At 45.6% G+C, this 21,954-nt stretch overlaps 1 protein-coding gene across 1 annotated transcript in view; it reads right to left on the bottom strand.

Moving 5' to 3' along the window:
• LOC132401662 (collagen alpha-1(XXIV) chain) overlaps positions 1-21,954 on the bottom strand; it is a 511,504-nt gene that overhangs the window by 350,119 nt on the left and 139,431 nt on the right. Inside the window, exons 4-5 of the mRNA XM_059983704.1 lie at positions 11,009-11,062; positions 2,740-2,793 (exon numbers count right to left, since the gene is read on the bottom strand). Coding sequence (XP_059839687.1) covers positions 2,740-2,793; positions 11,009-11,062 — 108 coding nt within the window. The remainder of the gene's footprint in view (positions 1-2,739; positions 2,794-11,008; positions 11,063-21,954) is intronic.

Below are 21,954 nucleotides of genomic sequence, written 5' to 3'. Positions count from 1 at the left end.
TGTTGTATATTTGGACTTTCAGAAGGTCTTTGACAAGGTGCCACACATGAGGCTGCTTACCAAGTTAAGAGCCCATGGTATTACAGGGAAGTTACTAACATGGTTAGAGCATTGGCTGATTGGTAGGAGGCAGCGAGTGGGAATAAAAGGATCATTTTTTGGTTGGCTACCAGTGATTAGTGGTGTTCCACAGGGGTCGGTGTAGGGTCACTTCTTTTTATGCTGTATATAAATAATTTAGATGATGGAATAGATGACTTTGTTCCCAAGTTTGCAGATGATACAAAGATTGGGGAGGGTCAGGTAGTGTTGAGGAAACAGGTAGGCTGCAGAAAGATTAAGATAGGTTTGGAGAATGGGCAAGAAACTGGCAAATGAAATCTAACGTTGGAAAATGCATGGTCATGCACTTTGGTAGAATAAGTAAATGTGCAGACTATTTTCTGATTTTCCAATGCATCACTGACACCAGCCCATTAGCCATCAAGGACATATATACAGAAAGGTGTTGGAAAAGAGCCAGTAACTTGAAGGATTCCACCCACCCTGCTGATGGACTGTTTGCCCCACTCCTATTAGGGAGGAGGCTATGTGGCATCCACGCCAGGTCCACCAGACTCAAAAACAGTTACTTTCCCCAAGCAGTGAGGCTGATCAACACCTCCACCCACTAACCCACCCCTCCACACCCCCCAACCACCACTACTTTATCATTTCCTGTCAGTCATCTTATGTACAGACACTCCTGTGCCTAGCGTCACTCTATGAACATATAATCAATCTATGGAGGTAAGCTATCTAATGTATGTATAGTATATTTATTCTGTTTTTTATTGTGTTCTTTATCTTATTTTTTGTGTGCTGTACTGGACCTGAAGTAACAATTCCTTTGTTCTCCTTTACATGTGTCCTGGAATTTAAACCATCATTTAACAAAAACAATCTTGAAGTTTGAAAGCAATTTTCCATCAACCCATTTGACCGTTGTCAATGTCTGTGGGCACAAATCAGGATGTTGCGGCCTCAAACCCCAGCCTAGCGTCCAAGTACAGAATTATGACATTAATTCATGACTGAGGGGCACCATCTGGTGTGAAGTGGCAACTGCACAGGATCAGAAAAAGCTGCAGAAAGTTGTAAACTCAGCCAGCTCCATCATGGACACTCGCCTCCCCAGCATCCAGAACACCTTCAAAAGGTGATGCCTCACAAAGGCACCAGCTATCATTAAGGAACCCAGGACATGCCCTCTTCTCATTGCTACCATCGAGGAGGAGGTACAAGAGCCTGAAGTCACACTCAACATTTCAGGAACAGCTTCTTCCCCTCCACCGTCAGATTTCTGACTGGACAATGAACCCATGAACACTACCTCAGCAGTTTTCATCTCTTTTTGCACTACCTATTTAATTTAATGTCTATAAATCAAATAAGTGTGTAGATATCTACTTATATATTACTGTAATTTATAGTTTTTATTACACTGTACTGCTGCCATAAAACAACAAATCTCACGACACACTCGAGGGATATTAAACCTGATTCTGATTCTCTCTGTGGGCTGTTTTGACACATCCTCATGTTAGATAAAAAATATTTCAGTCGGGTCTTGAATCGGGGGTCAAGTCTCTACATGTCTGGTCAGAGATCAAACAAATATTTTACAGACGTAGAGTCATGGGGAGACAGACAGCAGAGACAGGCCCTTAAACCCATTGAGTCTGTGCTGGCCACTAACCAGCCATTGACGCTAATCTCACACTGATCCCATTCCATTCTCCCCACAATCCCATCAATTCACCCCAGATTCCACTCCCCACCCACACACGGGGGGTGATCTACAGCAACCAATTAACCTACTGATCCACACATCTTTGGGGTGTGGGAGGGAACTGGAGCACCCAGGGAAAATCCATGGGGTCATAGGGAGGGTGTACAAACTTCACACAGATATAATCGGAGATCGGAATCAAACCCGGGTCTCTGGGGCACTAACTCCTGGACCACTGTGACATCGAGGATAAATCAGGTAGCTGATTGAGCAGATTCATCTTCCCAAAGGACATTAGTGGTCTCTAATGGAGTACTGAGAATGCTTATCCTTCTTGATCCCAGGTTTAACTTCATTTGCTGAATACCCTTCTTGACCGAGAAGGGATAACTTCACTCAACTTCACTCCCACAAACTATGGACTCCCTTTCAATGACTCTCCATCTTATGTTCTTGATGTTTATTGCTTATTTATTTATTATTATTGTTTTGAATGTTTTTTCTTTTTGATTTATCCAGTTCGTTGTCTTTTGCACATTGGTTGCTTGTCTTTATTGTGTATGGTCTTTCATTGATTCTACTGTGTTTCATTGTATTTACTGTGAATGCCCACAGGAAGATGAATCTCCATACATTATATGGTGACATATATGTAGTTTAATAATACATTCACTTTGAACTTTAAGATATCACTCCCTCCAGCAGAACCAGATTCTGGCAGGGGAACTCAAAATTCCAGGATTCTGCCGCCAGCTCTCCCATTTCCCCTCAGTCCATGATTGCCAGTCCTGCGGAGGAAGCAGCTAGGGTTAACTGCCCAAGGCCTAGGTACAATTTACATTTGGCCTCAGCCCATCACTGCAGATAATGATTTAATGGTTTGGGACTGCAGGAGGCTTGGAAGTCTGACTGCATATGGAAAACGGCAGGTTACAGACACAGATTAATGGCTGAAGAATTGCACGTACCTTGGGGCCCGGTAGGCCAGGTAATCCTGGATTCCCATGTGGTCCAGGTAACCCCTGCACATACAAGAAGACCAGACTTTTCAGAACCTTGCTAACATCTCGCTAAAGTGATTACATTAACTCAGTTTTAAACAAAACATTTGGAACTGATAGAATTCTCTGTAATTTATTGTTCCCACCTCGGGGCAGATGCAGCTCGTCAGCCATGATTGGCATCTCATCTGGGAGAAGGAAAACTCTGATCTCAAACCTCCACTGACTTGTGGCTGTACCCACTCATGGGGAATGCTTCAGCAAACATTCATCAACCATCAGGTTCCAGAACCACAGGGGATAACTTCACTCACTCCAACAGCGAAATGTTCCCACAACCTATGGACTCTTCATCTCATTTCCTCCACATTATTTATTAATTAATTAATTATTATTTCCCATTGTCCTTTCTTTCTGCATTTTCAAATTTTGTTCTCTTTTGCACATTGGTTGTTTGTCCATCCTTTTGGGTGCTGTCTTTCACAGATTCTACTGTATTTCTTGTAATTACTGTGATTGTCCACATGTCTGTAGGAAGATGACTCTCAGAGTTGTATATGGTGACCTATATGTACTTTGATAATAAACTTACTTTGAACTTTGTACTATGACTTTACAACTCATTCCGGCTGCCCAATTAAAGGCTCAGACGAAGCATTGGGTCTGGGGAAGTTGTCAGGGTAAGTTTCCCTTTTTTCTTCCTGTGTCAGGGGTACTTAGTGTGGCTTATATGGCCATTGTGTGTTCTTCATGCTGAATGTTGGAGTCCTGGGAGACCCAGAATCGCTGAGGGAACTACATCTGGGTGAAGTGATTCCAGCTGCAGCTCCTTGAAGACCGTGTTAGGGATCTGGAGCAGCAGCTGGATGACCTTTGGCTTGTATGGAAGAGTGAGGAGATAATTGATCAGAGTTACAGGGAAGTAGTCACCCCTAAGGTGCAAGAGATAGGTAGCTAGGTGACTGTCAAGAAAAGAAATGGGAAGGCGAATAGGCAGTTAGCACAGAGCACCCCTGTGGCCATTCCCCTCAATAATAAGTAACCTGTTTTGGATATTGCTGTGGCGTTGACCTCCCAGGAATGCATCAGAGACCAGGTTACTGGCACTGATCGTGGGTTCATGGTGCAGAAGGGAAAGAGGAGTGGTAGTGAGAGGAGACTCAGCACTGAGGGGAACACACAGGAGATTCTGTGGGCATGAACGGAACACCTAAATGATATGCCACCTCCCAGGTGCCAGGGTCAGGGATGTCTTGGATTGCCTCTGCCGCATTTTGGAGGGGGAGGGGGAGCAGCCAAAGACATTGGAAGGAAAAGCAATGAGGTCCTGAAGAGAGAATTCAGAGACCTAGGTGGAAGGCTGAGAAACAGGACCTCCAGGGTAGTAATTTCTGGATTGCTGCCTGTGCCATGCGCCAGTGAGGGTAGAAACAGGATGATTTGGCAGATAAATACATAGCCGAGAGGCTGGTGCAGGGGCAGGGCTTCCGATTCTTGGATCATTGGGATCTCTTCTGGGTAAAACCTGTACAAAAGGGATGGGTTGCACCTGAACACGAGGGGGCCCAATATTCTTGTGGGCAGGTTTGTTAGAGCTGCTGGGGAGGGTTTAAACTAATTTGGCATTGGGGGTGGGAACCAGAGTGATAGGACTCAGGACAAGACGGATAGTAAAAAAAAACAAAGATAGCATGCAGTCAGATTGTCAGGAAGGGCAGGCAGATGATAGGACATAATTGCAGCCAGTATGGTGAGTATCAGAGCATTAAGGATGCAGAATAAAAAAGGGGAGCAAATACAGAAATACAGTATAAGAAATGAGGTGGATAATCTTGTTGCACTATCATAGATCGTCAGGTATGATGTTGTGGCCATCACTGAATCGCGGCTGAAGGATGGTTGTAGTTGGGAGCTGAATGTCCAAGGTTACACATTGTATCAGAGGGATAGGAAGGTAGGCAGAGGGGGAGGCATGGCTTTGTTGGTAAAGAATGGCATCAAATCAGTAGGAAGATGTGACAAAAGAATGGAAGATGATGAATTCTTATGGGATGAGTTAAGAAACTGCAATGATAAAAGGTCCCTGATGGCAGTTATATACAGGCCTCCAAACAGTAGTTGGGATGTGTACTGTAGATTACAATGGGAAATAGAAAGGCTTCTCAAGAGGACAATGTTATGATAGTCATTGGAGAGTTTAATATGCAGATCGATTGGGAAAATCAGGATGGTAATGAACCCCAAGATATTGAGTTTATTAAATACCTACAAGATGGTTTTTTAGAGCCTACTAGGGGATCAGCTAAACTGGATTGGGAGTTGTTTAATGAACTGGAGGCGATTAGGGAGCTTAAGTCAAAGGAACTCTTAGGAGACAGTGATCACAATATGATTGAGTTCAACTTGAAATCTGATAGGGACAAAGTAAGTCTAACATAGCAGTATTTCAGAGGAGTAAAGAAAGTTACAGTGGTATGAGAGAGGAGTTAACCAAAGTAAATTGGAAGGAGATGCTGACAGGGATGACAGCAGAGCAGCAATGGCATGAGTTTCAAGGAGAAATAAAGAAGATGCAGGATTGATGTATTCCAATAACAAATAAATCCTCAAATGGTAAAATAGTACAACTGAGGCTGACAAGGGAAATCAAAACTAGTGTAAAAGCAAAAGAGAGGGCATACAACAAAGCAAACATTAGTGGGAAGACAGAGGATTGTGAAGCTTTTAAAACCTTACAGAGCACAACTGAAAGAATCATTAGGAGAGAAAAGATGAAATATGAAAGCAAGCTAGCAAACAATATCAAACTGGATAGAAAAAAGCTTTTTCACGTGTGTAAAAATAGAGAGATGAGAGTGGATAGAGGGCCCCTAGAAAATGAGGCTGGAGAAATAACAGGAGACAAGGAGATGGCAGATGAATGAAATGAGTGTTTTGCATCAGTCTTCACTGTGGAAGACACTAGCAGTGTGCCAGATGTTGAAGGTGTGAGAGAAAAGAAGTGGGTGCAGTTACTATTACAAGGGCTCAAAAAGCTGAAAGACCTAAAAGTACACAAGTCACCCAGACCAGAGGAACTGCACCCTAGGGATCTGAAAGAGGTAGTATTAGAGATTGTGGTGGCATTAGTAATGATCTTTCAAATATCATTGGACTCTGGCCTGGTGCTGGATGATTGGAAAATTGCAAATGTCACTCCACTCTTTAAAAAGGAGGAAGGCAACAGAAAGGAAATTATAGACCAGTTAGCCTGACCTCAGTGGTTGGGAAGATGTTGGAGTCAATTGTTAAGGACGAGGTTATGGAGTACTTGGTGACATGGGACAAGATAGTACAAAGTCAGCATGGTTTCCTTAAGGGAAAATCTTGCCTGACAAACCTGTTGGAATGGAGGAGATTACAAGTAGGATAGATAAAGTGGATATTGTATATTTGGGCTTTCAGAAGGCCTTTGACAAGGTGCCACACTTGAGGCTGCTTACCAAGTTAAGAGCCCGTGGTATTGCAGGAAAGTTACTAGTATGGGTAGAGCATTGGCTGACTGGTAGGAGGCAGCAAGTGGGAATAAAACAATCCTTTTCTGGTTGCTGCCAGAGACTAGTGGTGTTCTACAGGGGTCGGTGTATGTCAATGATTTTGATGATGACTTTGTTCCCAAGTTTGCAGATGATATGAAGATTGGGGAGGGGCAGGTAGTATTGAGGAAACAGGTAGGGTGCAGAAGGAGACAGATTAGGAGAATAGGCAAGAAAGTAGCAAATGAAATACAATGTTGGAAAATGTATGGTAATGCACCTTGGTAGAAGAAATAAACATGCAGACTATTTTCTAAATGAGGAGAAAATTCAAAAACTTGAGATGCAAATGAACTTGGGAGTCCAAGTGCAGAACACCTTAAAGGAGGACCCTGGCAGATAATGGCGACTCCTTTGCTTGCATCTTTGGAAACAGCTCAATTTCTATCTTTACTATCTCTATTTTTCCCTTTCAGGGTCCTTTTGAAGACCCTGACCTGGAGTTACTTGCTGACTTCAGTTCTTTGAGCAAATGGGACCTGCTTTCGGGGTTTCCTGACTGGCTGCTGTCTGATGTACCAAGGGCACAGCCTAGAAGACTAGTGCGCCTTCAGGATTCCAGGATTTCGTGGCTCTGGAGGCAGGCGGACTCAAAGTTAGTGCCTCTGCAGGAAATTGGTGGGCCGAAGGAGATGGACAATTGAAAGCAGAAGATGGCTGCTGGCTGTGTGCCCAGAGACCTGAGCTCTTTGGGCACAGAACTCGGAAAAAGCAACGCAACGGACTTTTAACATCATAAATCAGAGAGTTGTTTGTCATGTCTCCCCTCTTGCTGGAATTTAGAAGGCTGAGGGGGATCTCATTGAATCCTTTCAAATGTTGAAAGGCCTCAACAGAGTAGATGTGGAAAGGATGTTTCCCATGGTGGGGGAGTCTAGGACAGGAGGGCACATCTTCAGGATAGAGGGATATCCATCTAAAACAGAGATGCGGAGAAATTTCCTTAGCCAGAGATGGTGAATTTGTGGAATTTGTTACCACAGGCAGCCGTGGAGGCTAGGTCGTTCGGTGTATTTAAGGTGGAGATTGATCATTTCTTGATCAATCAAAGGTTACGGGGAGTGGGGCTGTGGAGGGGAGAAAAAGATCAGCCATGATTGAATGGTGGAGCAGACTTAGAACATAGAACATAGAAATTTACAGCATATTACAGGCCCTAAGTCCCACAATGTTGTGCCAACCATGTAACCTACTCTTGAGACTGCTTAGAATTTCCCTAGCTCTGGACATGACCTGCTGTGAGTGCAATGAAGTTTCAAGACACTAATGAGCTCTGCTGCTGAGAGCCAGTAACATCGTGAAGGATCCCACTCACCCTGCTCATGGACTGTTTGTCCCACTCCCATCAGAGAGGAGGCTTCGTAATATCCACACCAGGACCACCAGACTCAAAAACAGTTACCTTCCCCAAGCAGTGAGGCTGATCAACACCTCCACACACTGACCCACCCCTCCACACCCCCGACCACCAATATTTTAGCATTTCCTGTTAGAGTCACCTTATGTGCAGACACTCCTGTGACTAGGGTCATTTTATGGACATTCAATCAATCTATGTTTAAAGATTTATATAAGTATATTTGTGTTTTTTTTAAATTATTGTGTCCTTTAACTTATTGTGTTTTTTTGTCCTGCGTGAGATCTGGAGTAACAACTATTTTGTTCTCCTTTACACTTGTGTATTGGAAATGACATTAAACAATCTTGAATTTTCAATTTAGCCATGCAAGTGAATGTCACAGATGACTCACTGATGAAAGCTGACATTGTACAACATCAGAGGCCAGTGGGTTATACGCGACCACTTCACAAACTAACTCCTGTTGGCTGGAAGGAAAAAAATATTCACATGCTTTCTGTAAGGTGTCCCTGTCCCTTGTTGAGTACAGCCTCAGTGATCTCTGAGCTCTCGGGGTACACTGGAAAGTCAACCCCACTGTGACCTTTCAATATGTTAAACGTTTTGAAAAGTACGTTTGCTCTTTTGCTCTTAAAACAATCAGAATCATTGTCCTCCTGACATTTGAGACTAACTTTGTGTTCTTGGATAAAGACTCAGTTTTGAACCATAGTGTCTTAACTCTTTGACTGCTGGTCATGTTTTGCAGGTTGGAATGCAAATCCACCGCAGCTGACTATACAAGGAAAAGGGAAGGGATTGTATCTCCTGGTTCCTCCACTTCACTCAATTCTCCTCCCGGTCTCAGAGCCTGTAGATTACAGTCAGTGGTTACTTTATTATGTACCTACTACTGGAGTGGCCACTGCGTGTATATTTGTAATTTTCTACTACTGTAGTCCATCCACTTCAAGGTTTGACATGTTGTGCATTCAGAGATGCTTTTCTGCACACCACTGTTGTGATGCATAGTTATTTGAGTTACTGTCAATTTGAACCAGTCTGGCCATTCTCCTCTGAACTCTCTCAATAACAAGGTGCTTTCACCCACAGACCTGCGACTCACTGGATGTTTTTTGTTTGTCACACCATCCTCTGAAAACTCTCGAGACTGGTGTGCGTGAAAATCCCAGGAGATCAGCAGTTTCTGAGATATTCAAACCATTCTGGCTGGCTCCAACAATCATTCCACAGATGCTGGAGGAACTCAGCAGGCCAGGCAGTATCGATGGAAAAGAGTAAACAGTCGACGTTTCAGGCTGAAACCTTTCTCCAGGACTGGGAAGGAAGGGAAGAAGTTGGAGTGAGGAGGTCTCATTCTGACATGGTCTGTCCATGGCCTCCTCTACTGCCAGGATGAGGTCACACTCATGTTGGAGGAGCAACACCTTATATTCCATCTGGGTGGCCTCCAGCCTGATGGCACGAACACTGATTTCTCAAACTTCAGGTAATTGCCCGCCTCCTCTCCTCCACCATTCCCCATTCCTGTTTTCCTCTCTCACCTTACCTCCTTACCTGTCCATCACCTCCTCCTAGTGCTCCATCCCTTCCCTTTCTTCCGTGGTCTTCCAACCTCTCCTATCAGATTCCCTCTCCTCCAGCCCTGTATCTCTATCAACAATCAACTTCCCAGCTCTATACTTCACCCCTTCCCCATCTCCCAGTTTCACCTACCACCCACTACGTTGTACTTCTTCCTCCCCTCTTACTCCACCCTCCTGCTCTGACTTGTCCCCTTCCTTTACAGTCCTGAAGAAGGGTCATGGCCCGAAACATCAACTGTTTCTCTTTTCCATAAATGCTGCCTGGTCTGCTGAGTTCCTCCAGCATTTTATTTGTTTTGCTTTGGATTTCCAGCATCTGCAGATTTTCTTGTATTTGTTAGTCGTTCCATGGTCAAATTCACTTGGGTCTGAATGACAAATGAACCTCGAGTAAGCAACACCCATCATCAAAGACCCCCACAAACTGTGCCAGGCCCCATCTCACAGCTCCCATCAGGCAGGAAGTACAGAAGTCTGAAGCCCCACTCCAGCAAGTTCAAGAAGGTACTTCCCTTCAACCACTCGGTTCTTGAACCACCGTCACAACCCTAATCACTACAATTTAGCAACACTGATCAACCTTCATCACTTTGCACCAAAGTGGATTTTAAAAAAAAATTCTAATTGCATTTTCTTGTAAAAATTGTGAATAATTCCTGTTTAATTTATTTCTCTAGCGAATGCTGCTTTCTGATGCTCCATCCCTGTGAAGCTGTTGCAATTAAGTTTTACATTGCACCTGTGCAGATGACAATAAAATTCAGTGAATCAACTTATTGGCGTATGAGTCTTCTTTTGAATATTGTTTATCTGTCAGTCTTTACTTATAGATAGTTTTTCATAAATTCTATTGTATTTCTTTATTTTCCCACGAATTCCTGCAAGAAAATGAATCTCAGGGCAGTATACGGTGTATGGACTTTAATAATACTGTAAACTGAGCCTCGAGCCAGGAGTTCCAATGCATCCTGGTGTTGAAGACAGTGAAGTTATTTGGATGTGAATTTCCATGGTACAGCTGACTAGGAGAAAACTAGTGGCAAGCTAGAGGCATTGAACAAAAATATGTAACGCACACCAGGCATTGAATGGTTGGTTCCAGAGACGCATGCATCTCACAGGGAGACAACTGGCTGCCGTCCCTCGACCAGCATTCTCACGGTAAAGGAGCGAACCAGATTAATTGTCAAGCAACATTTGGATCTTGTACATCAGCAAACTGATTGAGAAGCTGCAGAAATGTCCTCTGCTGATGAAGCCAGCATCCCAGAAGAAGGAGCAATGGGCACTTCATCAACAGAAGAGGTGATTCATAGCGCACTGCCCTTGGCATCAACTGACCAGAAAGGCACAGAGGGAGAAGCAACCCTCCCAGTGGTCCATGAGGGTGAGTCGGCCAATTGTGTGCTACCAAGCGCGATAGATATTGTATCATTTTCCTTAAATTACCTCACTTATTCCCTTCCTCGTCTACAGGATGATCGATTGCGAGAATGTGGCATGTGTTCAATCAACGGGGCCTCCCAAGTGCAGGAAACACTCTCTCTTTGGGTGGGCTCTCAAATGTGCATGTTCTTTACCTCGGCATGTTTGGTTCACAGATCCTGCACTGAAAGCTACCCAGTGTGTACCGTTACTGACAGGAATCAGTGAAAATGTTTAATCATACTACTCCATTTGTCGTCCTTGCTCTGTGGAAGTGTAACAATACTCACCCGTGGTCCTCGCCTCCCTGGGGGTCCCGGCGCACCAGGCATTCCTGGAGGACCCTTCCAAAACAGAAGAGCAGTCAATTAGGATTCTCCTCAAGTACATGATACATTACACCAACAACGGGAATACAATCAATTTTACAGGAGACTTCTGGCAGCTATTCCCCACCATCTTCCCACCCCCTCATCAACAGCTCCTGGTTTGTACTGATCAACCCACAGACTATAAGACCATAAGACATAGGAACAGAATTAGTTCATCAAGCCTGCTCCCCCATTCCATTATGGCTGATTTATTAACCCTCTCATCCCCATTTTCCTGCCTTCTCCCTGTAATTTTTGATGCCCTGACTAATCAAGAACCTATCAATCTCTGCTTTAAATATACCTAATGACTTGGCCTCCACAGCTGCCTGTGGCAGATTCACCACCCTCATTCCTCCTCATCTCTGTTCTAAAGGGCCTGAGGCTGTGCCCTCTGGTCCAAGACTCACCTACTATAGGAAACATCCTCTCCACATCCACTCTACCAGGCCTTTCAATATTCAATAGGTTTCAATAAGATCCCCCCTCATTCTTCTAAACTACAGTGAGTACAGGCCCAAAGACATCAAACACTCTTTATACATTAACACTTAAATTCCTGGAATCATTCTCGTGAACCTCCCCTAAATCCTCTTCAACCCTTTCAGTCTAAAGGAAGGATTTTGATCCGAAATATTGTCTGCCCGTGTCCCTCTAAGAACCACCAAGTTCCTTCCAGCTTCTTGTCTTTTGTATCACCTCCATCTTATAGACTCATAGAGACATACCACAGGGAAACGGGCCCATCGCACTCATGCCAACCAAGGTGCCCATATCAGCCAGTCCCATTTGGCAATATTGCTCTAAACCTTTCCTATCCAAGAGCCTTTTAAATGATCTTACTGCAACGACTTCATTTTCAATCATCAGTGGTCACTTAAGCAGGACCGGCTGCTCATACGACCATCCACAACCTGCTCCCACAGCTTCACATGACCCTGATCGAGGGGCTGAGCAGCTGCCACCCCTTGCCCGTGGGTGACCTACAGGCTAGCGGAGGGAAGGAGCGCCTTACCCCTCCATCCTAGCCACCTTCTCATTCACAATACAAGACATTTCTGAGCCACACTCGGAGTATTGTGTATAGCTTTGATCGTCCTGTTGTAGGAAAAATATTATTAAACTAGAAAGAGTACAGAAAAGATATCCCAGGATGAGTTATGTGAGTTACAAGGAGACATTGTGTAGACTAGGAACTTATTCCCTGGATTGTAGGAAATTGAGGGCACAGACAGGGAGAAAGCACAGTCTTTTTCCCAGGGAGAGAGTGTGTTTAAAACAAGAAAGCATAGGTTTAAGATCAGAAATGAGAGATTTAAAAGGGACACCAGGGCAACTTCTTCATGCATGTGTGATGCGGTTAGTGCAGCAGCTAGTGCGGTGATTTACCGTGCCAGTGATCATCGATCAGAGTTCAATTCACACCACTGTTGTAAGGAGTTTGTACGTTCTGCCCATGACTGTGTGCTCAGATTTCCCCCAACATTCCAAAGGCAGACGGGACGGGACGGGTTAGGAAGTTGTGGACTTGCTATGTTGACTCTGAAGGTGCGGGGCCACTTGCCTGCCTCCAGCCCAATCCTCGGACTGTATTGGCCATAGACACAAACAACACATTTCACTGTTTCGATGCACATGCGACAAATAAAACAAGTGTTTCTTTATCTTCAAAGAGCAGTGTGTATTTGGAATGAACTGCCAGAAATAGTGGTTGAGACGGGCACCTTAGCAAGAATTAAAAGCCATCCAAATAAGTAGAGGGCTGTTGGGCAAACGTGGGCAGATGGGACTAGCTGACTGGGCACAGATGAGCAGGGCATCACACTTTACAAGGACTAGGATGTCATTAAACCGGGGAGAGGATGCTATGGGACTGCATCTCCAAGAGCATCACAACCTTGTCATGGTTTGGAAGCCTGCGTGCCTCAATGACCCGGAGAGCTATGCTGACTGCAGTCAGGGCTTTATCCTTTGGCTATTTGTAGGATCACCCATGCCAAACAGGTCAAAGGGTAGAGACCAGACTAAGCGTGGTCCACTGGTCCTCCAGGTTCGGGGCTTCAGCTCAGGGCTAACAACCCTGACTAGTCAAACAAAACTGTTACAGAAACAGACAGACAGACATACCTTATTGATCCGGAGGGAAATTGGGTTTCATTACAGTCGCACCAACCAAGAATAGTGTAGAAATATAGCAAAATAAAACCATAAATAATTAAATAATGTTAATCATGCCAAGTGGAAATTAGTCCAGGACCAGCCTATTGGCTCAGGGTGTCTGACACTCCAAGGGAGGAGTTGTAAAGTTTGACGGCCACAGGTAGGAATGACTTCCTATGACGCTCAGTGTTACATCTCGGTGGAATGAGTCTCTGGCTGAATGTACTCCTGTGCCTAACCAGCACATTATGGAGTGGATGGGAGACATTGCCCAAGATGGCATGCAACTTGGACAGCATCCTCTTTTCAGACACCACCGTCAGAGAGTCCAGTTCCACACCCACAACATCACCGGCCTTACAAATGAGTTTGTTGATTCTGTTGGTGTCTGCTACCCTCAGCCTGCTGCCCCAGCACACAACAGCAAACATGATAGCACTGGCCACCACAGTCTCGTAGAACATCCTCAGCATCGTCCGGCAGAGGTTAAAGGACCTCAGTCTCCTCAGGAAATAGAGACAGCTCTGACCCTTCTTGTAGACAGCCTCAGTGTTCTTTGACCAGTCCAGTTTATTGTCCATTCGTATCCCCAGGTATTTGTAATCCTCCACTATGTCCACACTGACCCCTTGGATGGAAACAGGGGTCACCGGTGCCTTAGCCCTCCTCAGGTCCACCACCAGCTCCTTAGTCTTTTTCACATTAAGCTGCAGATGATTCTGCTCGCACCATGTGACAAAGTTTCTCACCGTAGCCCTGTACTCAGCCTCATCTCCCTTGCTGATGCATCCAACTATGGCAGAGTCATCAGAAAACTTCTGAAGATGGCAAGACTCTGTGTTGTAGTTGAATTCCGAGGTGTAGATGGTGAAGAGAAAGGCAGACAGGACAGTCCCCTGTGGAGCCCCAGTGCTGCTGACCACTCTGTCTGACACACAGTGTTGCAAGTGCACGTGCTGTGGTCTGCCAGTCAGGTAATCAATAATCCATGACACCAGGGAAGCATCCACCTGCATCACTGTCAGCTTCTCACCCAGCAGAGCAGGGTGGATGGTGTTGAACGCACTGGAGAAGTCTAAAAACATGACCCTCACAGCGCTCGCCGGCTTGTCCAGGTGGGCGTAGACACGGTTCAGCAGGTAGACGATGGCATCCTCAACTCCTAGTCGAGGCTGATAGGCGAACTGGAGGGGGTCTAAGTGTGGCCTAACCATAGGCCGGAGCTGCTCTAGAACAAGTCTCTCCAGGGTCTTCATGATGTGGGAGGCAATGCCACCAGTCTGTAGTCATTGGAGCCACTGGGGCGCGGTGTCTTCTGTACAGGGACGAGGCAGGACATCTTCCACAGCACAGGAACCCTCTGGAGACTCAGACTCAGGTTGAAGACATGGTGAAGTACTCCACATACAGCAACGAATTCTGTTACGGAACCTACATCTGTGTGTGACAGTATTCCTGAGTCTCCATCCAGACTTGCATGGTTGCCAAGCACAGGAAGAGATGGAGAAGCTGAAACGGGCAGTAAGTGCATAAGTACAGGACTGGAGGGGCTGGGCGGCCACACCTCTGAGGATCTATCCTGGGCCCAGCACACCGATGCAATTACAAAGAAGGTGCCTGACTGGTTGCATCACCGCCTGGTATGGAAGCACCAAAGCACAGGATCAGGAAAAACTGCAGAGAGTTGCAAACTCAGCCAGCTCCATCATGGCCACTCGCCTCCTCAACGTCGAGGACATCTTCAAAATGTGTTGTTTCAAGAAGCAGCATCCATCATGAATGACTCCCACATCCCAGGACATGCCCTCATCTCATTGCTACTGTCAGGGAGAAGACACACACTCGGTGATTCAGGATCAGCTTCTTCCCCTCTGCCGTCCAACTTCTGAATGAACACCACCTCACTACTTCTTTGCTCTCCTCTTGAGCTACTTATTAGTTTCTTATATTTCGTATTGTAACTTTTAGTGATTTTTGATGCATTAAATTGTACCGCTGCTGCAAAACAAATTTCACAACCTACGTCAGCAATAATAAACCTGATTTTGACCTTTTGCCTCTGGAGGGTAGGAGGCTAAGACATGATCTCAGAGATTTATAGGACCATGGGGGACATAGATAAGGGTTTCAGACTTCTGAGAGATGAGGAGCCTGAAATTAGAGGGCATAGTTTCAAAGAGTAAGGGGAGGGATTTAAAAATGATCTGAGAGGAAACATTTTCAATATCTCTGAGGATCTATCCTCGGCGAAACGTATAGATACAATTACGAAGAAGGCATGCCAGCAGCTATACTTTATTAGGTCCCATGAACACTATCTCACTACTTTTGCTTTTTTTTTGCACTACTTATTTTTATATATATATATCTTCAAGTAGTTTGTAGTACATTTTATGTATAGCAGTGTACCACTGTCACAAAACAACAAATTTCATGGCATGCGTCAGTGATAATAAACCTGACACTGATTCACACAGAAAGTGGTGGATTTATGGAATGAGGAGCCAAAGGGGATGACAGAGGCAGGCATGATCATACCATTTAAAATTCATTTGAAAATGTTCACGGATAGGAAAGGATCAGGGGTATATGAAGGTTCAAAGGTACACAGACAGGAAAGGATTACAGATATATGGACCAAGCATAGGCAAATGGGAGCTGCTTAAAAAGGAAACTTGTTTGACATGGACGAGATGGGCTGAAGTGTTTATGTGCACTAATGATCTATGACTCTATGACTCTATAACCTTGTGTAGACCCACCAAAAGGAAACTTGGATTATGAGGGTTAGATTACAAGGAGAGATTGTACAGATTCATTGTATAAGACATGAGTGAAACCTAATTTAGGGTATTGTGTACAGTTTTGGTCACCCCTGCAGGAAAGATGTAAGTAAGGTTGAAAGGCAACACAGAAAGTTTATAGGGAGGTTGCTGGCAAATGTGCAGTCTGTCATGAATAAAATCGATGATCTCATAGCCAGGGTGCTGAGTCAGAGGGACATCAGGACCACGTGTGTCCTTTGTTTCATGAACCCCTTCTGTACTGGATGCAGCAATCCAGATCGACAGGTTTACTATAGGATAGATCTATAGAGTCTTTCAAAAGCAGAGGTGGAGGAGTATGCCTCATCATCAACTCTTCTTGGTGCACAAATCTATCAGTGCTGTCCCAATTCTGCTCACTAGACCTGGAACATCTAGCAGTAAAGTGCTGTCCTTTTTACCCACCACAGGAGTTCTCCAGGGTCATTTTGGTAGCACCTCAGGCCAATGTCAATCAGGTTTTAGATGATCTGAGCAATGGGATCGACATACATGAAACAGCACGTCCTAATGCCTTCACTGTGGTTTAGGAAGATTTTAACCAGGCCAGTCTGAAAAAATCACTAAGCAACTACCATCAACAGATCACTTGCAATACCAGAGGAAACAACACACTGGACCATTGTTACATCACCATCAAGAATGCCTACCATGCTATTCCACGCCCTCACTTCGGGAAGTCTGATCACCTGGCTGTACTTCTACTCCTGAGTACAGGCAGAGACTGAAGACTGCAGCACCAGTAGTGAGGGCCAAGAAGGTTTGGACAAGGGAAGCACAGGAGCGCCTACAGGACTGATTTGAACCAGTGGACTGGACTGCATTCTGGGATTCATCTTCAAACCTGGATGAGTATGCTGCAGTTGTTACGGACTTCATTAAAACCTGTGTGAATGAGTGTGTGCCCACAAAGTCTTACTGCACATTCCCAAACCAAAAGCTGTGTATGAACCAGGAGGTACGTCATCTGCTGACGTTCAAGTCTGGGGACCCAGGCCTATACCAGAAAGCCAGGTTTGATTTGCGAAGGGCAACTTTGAGAGTGAAGGGATGATTTCAAATGAGGTTGGAGGCGACATCAAATGCACGACAACTCTGGCAGGGTTTGCAAGACATTACTTCCAACAAAGTGAAACCCAATAGCATGAATGGCAGCGTTGCTTCACTGCCAGATGAACACAGCACCTTCTATGCCCACTTGGAAAGGGAGAACACAACTACAGCTGTGAAGATCCCTGCTGCACCTGATGACCCTGTGATCTCTGTCTCAGAGGCCGATGTTAGGCTGTCTTTACAGAGAGTGAACCCTCGCAAGGCAGAAGGTCCCGATGGAGTACCTGGTAAGGCTCTGAAAACCTGTGCCAACCAACTGGCGGGAGTATTCAAGGACATATTCAAGCTCTCACTACTATGGGTGGAAGCTCCCACTTGCTTCAACAAGGCGACAATTATACCAGTGCCTAAGAATAATAAAGTGAGCTGCCTTAATGTCAATGGCCCAGTAGCATTCACATCTACAGTGATGAGATGCTTTGAGAGGTTGGTCATGACTAGATGGAACTCCTGCCTCAGCAAGGACCTGGACCCACTGCAATTTGTCTATTGCCACTATAGGCCAATGGCAGACACAATCTCAATGGCTCTCCACACGGCTTTAGACCACCTAGACAACACAAACACCTATGTCAAGATGCTGTTCATTGTCTATAGCTCAGCATTTAATACCATCATTCTCTCAATCCTGATTTTACAAGTTGCAGAACCTGGGCCTCTGTACCTCCCTCTGTAATTGGATCCTCGACTTCCTAACTGGAAGACCACAATCTGCATGGATCGGTGATAACATATCCTCCTCGCTGACGATCAACACTGGTGCACCTCGGGGGTGTGTGCTTAGCCCACTGCTCTACTCTCTATATACACATGACTATGAGGCTTGACATAGCTCAAATACCATCTATAAATTTGCTGATGATACAACCATTGTTGGTAGAATCTCAGGTGGTGACAAGAGGGCATACAGGAGTGAGATATGCCAACTAGTGGAGGAGAGAGTGAGCAGTTTAAACTTCCAGGGCGTCAAGATCTCTAAGGATCTAACCTGGTCCCAACATATCGATGTACTTATAAAGAAGGCAAGACAGTGGCTATACTTTATTAGGAGTTTGAAGAGATTTGGCATGTCAACAAATACACTCAAAAACTTCTATAAATGTACTGTGGAGATCATTCTGACAGGGTGCATCACTGTCTAGTATGTGGGGGGGGGGGGGGCTACCACATAGGAGCGAAAGAAGCTGCAGAAGGTTGTAAATCTAGTCAGCTCCACCTTGGGCACTAGCCTACAAAGTACCCAGGACATCTTCAGGGAGCGGTGTCTCAGAAAGGCAGTGTCCATTATTAAGGACCTCCAGCACCCAGGGCATGCCCTTTTCTCACTGTTACCATCAGGTAGGAGATACAGAAGCCTGAAGGCACACACTCAGCGATTCAGGAACAGCTTCTTCCCCTCTGCCATCCAATTCCTGAATGGACATCGAAGTCTTTGACACTACCTCTTTTTGTTAATATATAGTATTTCCAGTTTTTGCATGATTTTTAATCTATTCAATATACTTATGCTGTATAAAGTATACTGAATAAGATTTACTTATTTTTTTCCTTGCACATTGTATATTGCTTTGAACTGCTGCTGCTAAATTAACAAATTTCACGTCACATGCCGGTGACATTAAACCTGATTCTAGAACTGGAGGACCTGATTTATACAAAAAGATTGAATAGGTTAGAACTTCATTCCTTGGAATGTAAAAGATTAAGAGGAGATTTGAGAACTATAAAGAGGGCAAATGCAAACAGGCTTTTTCCAGTCTTTGGGGGGGGATTACAACTCAAAGTCACGGGTTAAGGATGAAAGATGAAAAGCTTAAGGAGAACATGAGGGAAAACTTCTTCACTCAGAGGGCCGAGAGAGTGGGGAACAGGTTGCCAGCACAAGTGTTGCATGCGAGCTCAATTTGAATGTTTAAGAGAAGTTTAGTTAGGGGCATGGATAGTAGGGGTATGGAGGGCAATGGTCTGGGTACAGGTCGATGGGACTAGCCAGTTTAAATGGTTCAGCATGGACAAGATGGGCCGAACGGCCTGTTTCTGTTCTGTGCTTTTCTATGACTGTGCAATTTAGAAGGCAACAGAGATTCCTCAAGGCAATTAGCTGAACTTGCAACGCCGTTGACTGGGTAACAAATGGGTGCAAGGGTGACAGTGTGGGGAAGGCGAAGACAAAGGATAACATAGGTGTCACAGTCAGGCTATTCATTCCGCTAATCTCCTTGTAACACCCACCAGAGATCTTCCCAGAACTCCAGAACTCTCCCTGTTACACTCACCAGAGATCTGCCCAGAACTCCAGAACACTCCCTGTAAAACTCACCAGAGATCTGCCCAGAACTCCAGAACACTCCCTGTAAAACTCACCAGAGATCTGCCCAGAACTCCAGAACACTCCCTGTAAAACTCACCAGAGATCTGCCCAGAACTCCAGAACTCTCCCTGTAACACTCACCAGAGATCTGCCCAGAACTCCAGAACTCTCCCTGTAACACTCACCAGAGATCTGCCCAGAACTCCAGAACTCCAGAACACTCCCTGTAAAACTCACCAGAGATCTGCCCAGAACTCCAGAACACTCCCTGTAAAACTCACCAGAGATCTGCCCAGAACTCCAGAACTCTCCCTGTAACACTCACCAGAGATCTGCCCAGAACTCCAGAACACTCCCTGTAAAACTCACCAGAGATCTCCCCAGAACTCCAGAACTCTCCCTGTAACACTCACCAGAGATCCTCCCAGAACTCCAGAACTCTCCCTGTAACACTCACCAGAGATCTGCCCAGAACTTCAGAACACTCCCTGTAAAACTCACCAGAGATCTGCCCAGAACTCCAGAACACTCCCTGTAAAACTCACCAGAGATCTGCCCAGAACTCCAGAACTCTCCCTGTAACACTCACCAGAGATCTGCCCAGAACTCCAGAACACTCCCTGTAAAACTCACCAGAGATCTCCCCAGAACTCCAGAACTCTCCCTGTAACACTCACCAGAGATCTCCCCAGAACTCCAGAACACTCCCTGTAACACTCACCAGAGATCTGCCCAGAACTCCAGAACTCTCCCTGTAACACTCACCAGAGATCTGCCCAGAACTCCAGAACTCTCCCTGTAACACTCACCAGAGATCTGCCCAGAACTCCAGAACTCCAGAACTCTCCCTGTAACACTCACCAGAGATCTGCCCAGAACTCCAGAACACTCCCTGTAAAACTCACCAGAGATCTGCCCAGAACTCCAGAACACTCCCTATAAAACTCACCAGAGATCTGCCCAGAACTCCAGAACTCTCCCTGTAACACTCACCAGAGATCTGACCAGAACTCCAGAACTCTCCCAGTAACACTCACCAGAGATCTACCCAGAACTCCAGAACTCTCCCTGTAACACTCACCAGAGATCTGCCCAGAACTCCAGAACACTCCCTGTAAAACTCACCAGAGATCTGCCCAGAACTCCAGAACACTCCCTGTAAAACTCACCAGAGATCTGCCCAGAACTCCAGAACACTCCCTGTAAAACTCACCAGAGATCTGCCCAGAACTCCAGAACTCTCCCTGTAACACTCACCAGAGATCTGCCCAGAACTCCAGAACACTCCCTGTAAAACTCACCAGAGATCTCCCCAGAACTCCAGAACTCTCCCTGTAACACTCACCAGAGATCTGCCCAGAACTCCAGAACTCTCCCTGTAACACTCACCAGAGATCTGCCCAGAACTCCAGAACTCTCCCTGTAACACTCACCAGAGATCTGCCCAGAACTCCAGAACTCTCCCTGTAAAACTCACCAGAGATCTGCCCAGAACTCCAGAACTCCAGAACTCTCCCTGTAACACTCACCAGAGATCTGCCCAGAACTCCAGAACTCCAGAACTCTCCCTGTAACACTCACCAGAGATCTCCCCAGAACTCCAGAACACTCCCTATAAAACTCACCAGAGATCTGCCCAGAACTCCAGAACTCTCCCTGTAACACTCACCAGAGATCTGACCAGAACTCCAGAACTCTCCCTGTAACACTCACCAGAGATCTGCCCAGAACTCCAGAACTCTCCCTGTAACACTCACCAGAGATCTCCCCAGAACTCCAGAACTCTCCCTGTAACACTCACCAGAGATCCTCCCAGAACTCCAGAACTCTCCCTGTAACACTCACCAGAGATCTGCCCAGAACTCCAGAACACTCCCTGTAAAACTCACCAGAGATCTGCCCAGAACTCCAGAACACTCCCTGTAAAACTCACCAGAGATCTGCCCAGAACTCCAGAACTCTCCCTGTAACACTCACCAGAGATCTGCCCAGAACTCCAGAACACTCCCTGTAAAACTCACCAGAGATCTCCCCAGAACTCCAGAACTCTCCCTGTAACACTCACCAGAGATCTCCCCAGAACTCCAGAACACTCCCTGTAACACTCACCAGAGATCTGCCCAGAACTCCAGAACTCTCCCTGTAACACTCACCAGAGATCTGCCCAGAACTCCAGAACTCTCCCTGTAACACTCACCAGAGATCTCCCCAGAACTCCAGAACACTCCCTGTAACACTCACCAGAGATCTGCCCAGAACTCCAGAACTCTCCCTGTAACACTCACCAGAGATCTGCCCAGAACTCCAGAACACTCCCTGTAAAACTCACCAGAGATCTCCCCAGAACTCCAGAACTCGCCCTGTAACACTCACCAGAGATCTCCCCAGAACTCCAGAACACTCCCTGTAACACTCACCAAAGATCTGCCCAGAACTCCAGAACACTCCCTGTAAAA

The sequence above is a fragment of the Hypanus sabinus genome, chromosome 11 (assembly GCF_030144855.1).
Source record: "Hypanus sabinus isolate sHypSab1 chromosome 11, sHypSab1.hap1, whole genome shotgun sequence".
NCBI lineage: Eukaryota > Metazoa > Chordata > Chondrichthyes > Myliobatiformes > Dasyatidae > Hypanus > Hypanus sabinus.
The sequence above is the reverse complement of the archived record's forward strand: the minus strand, read 5'-3'. Positions and strand labels throughout refer to the sequence as shown.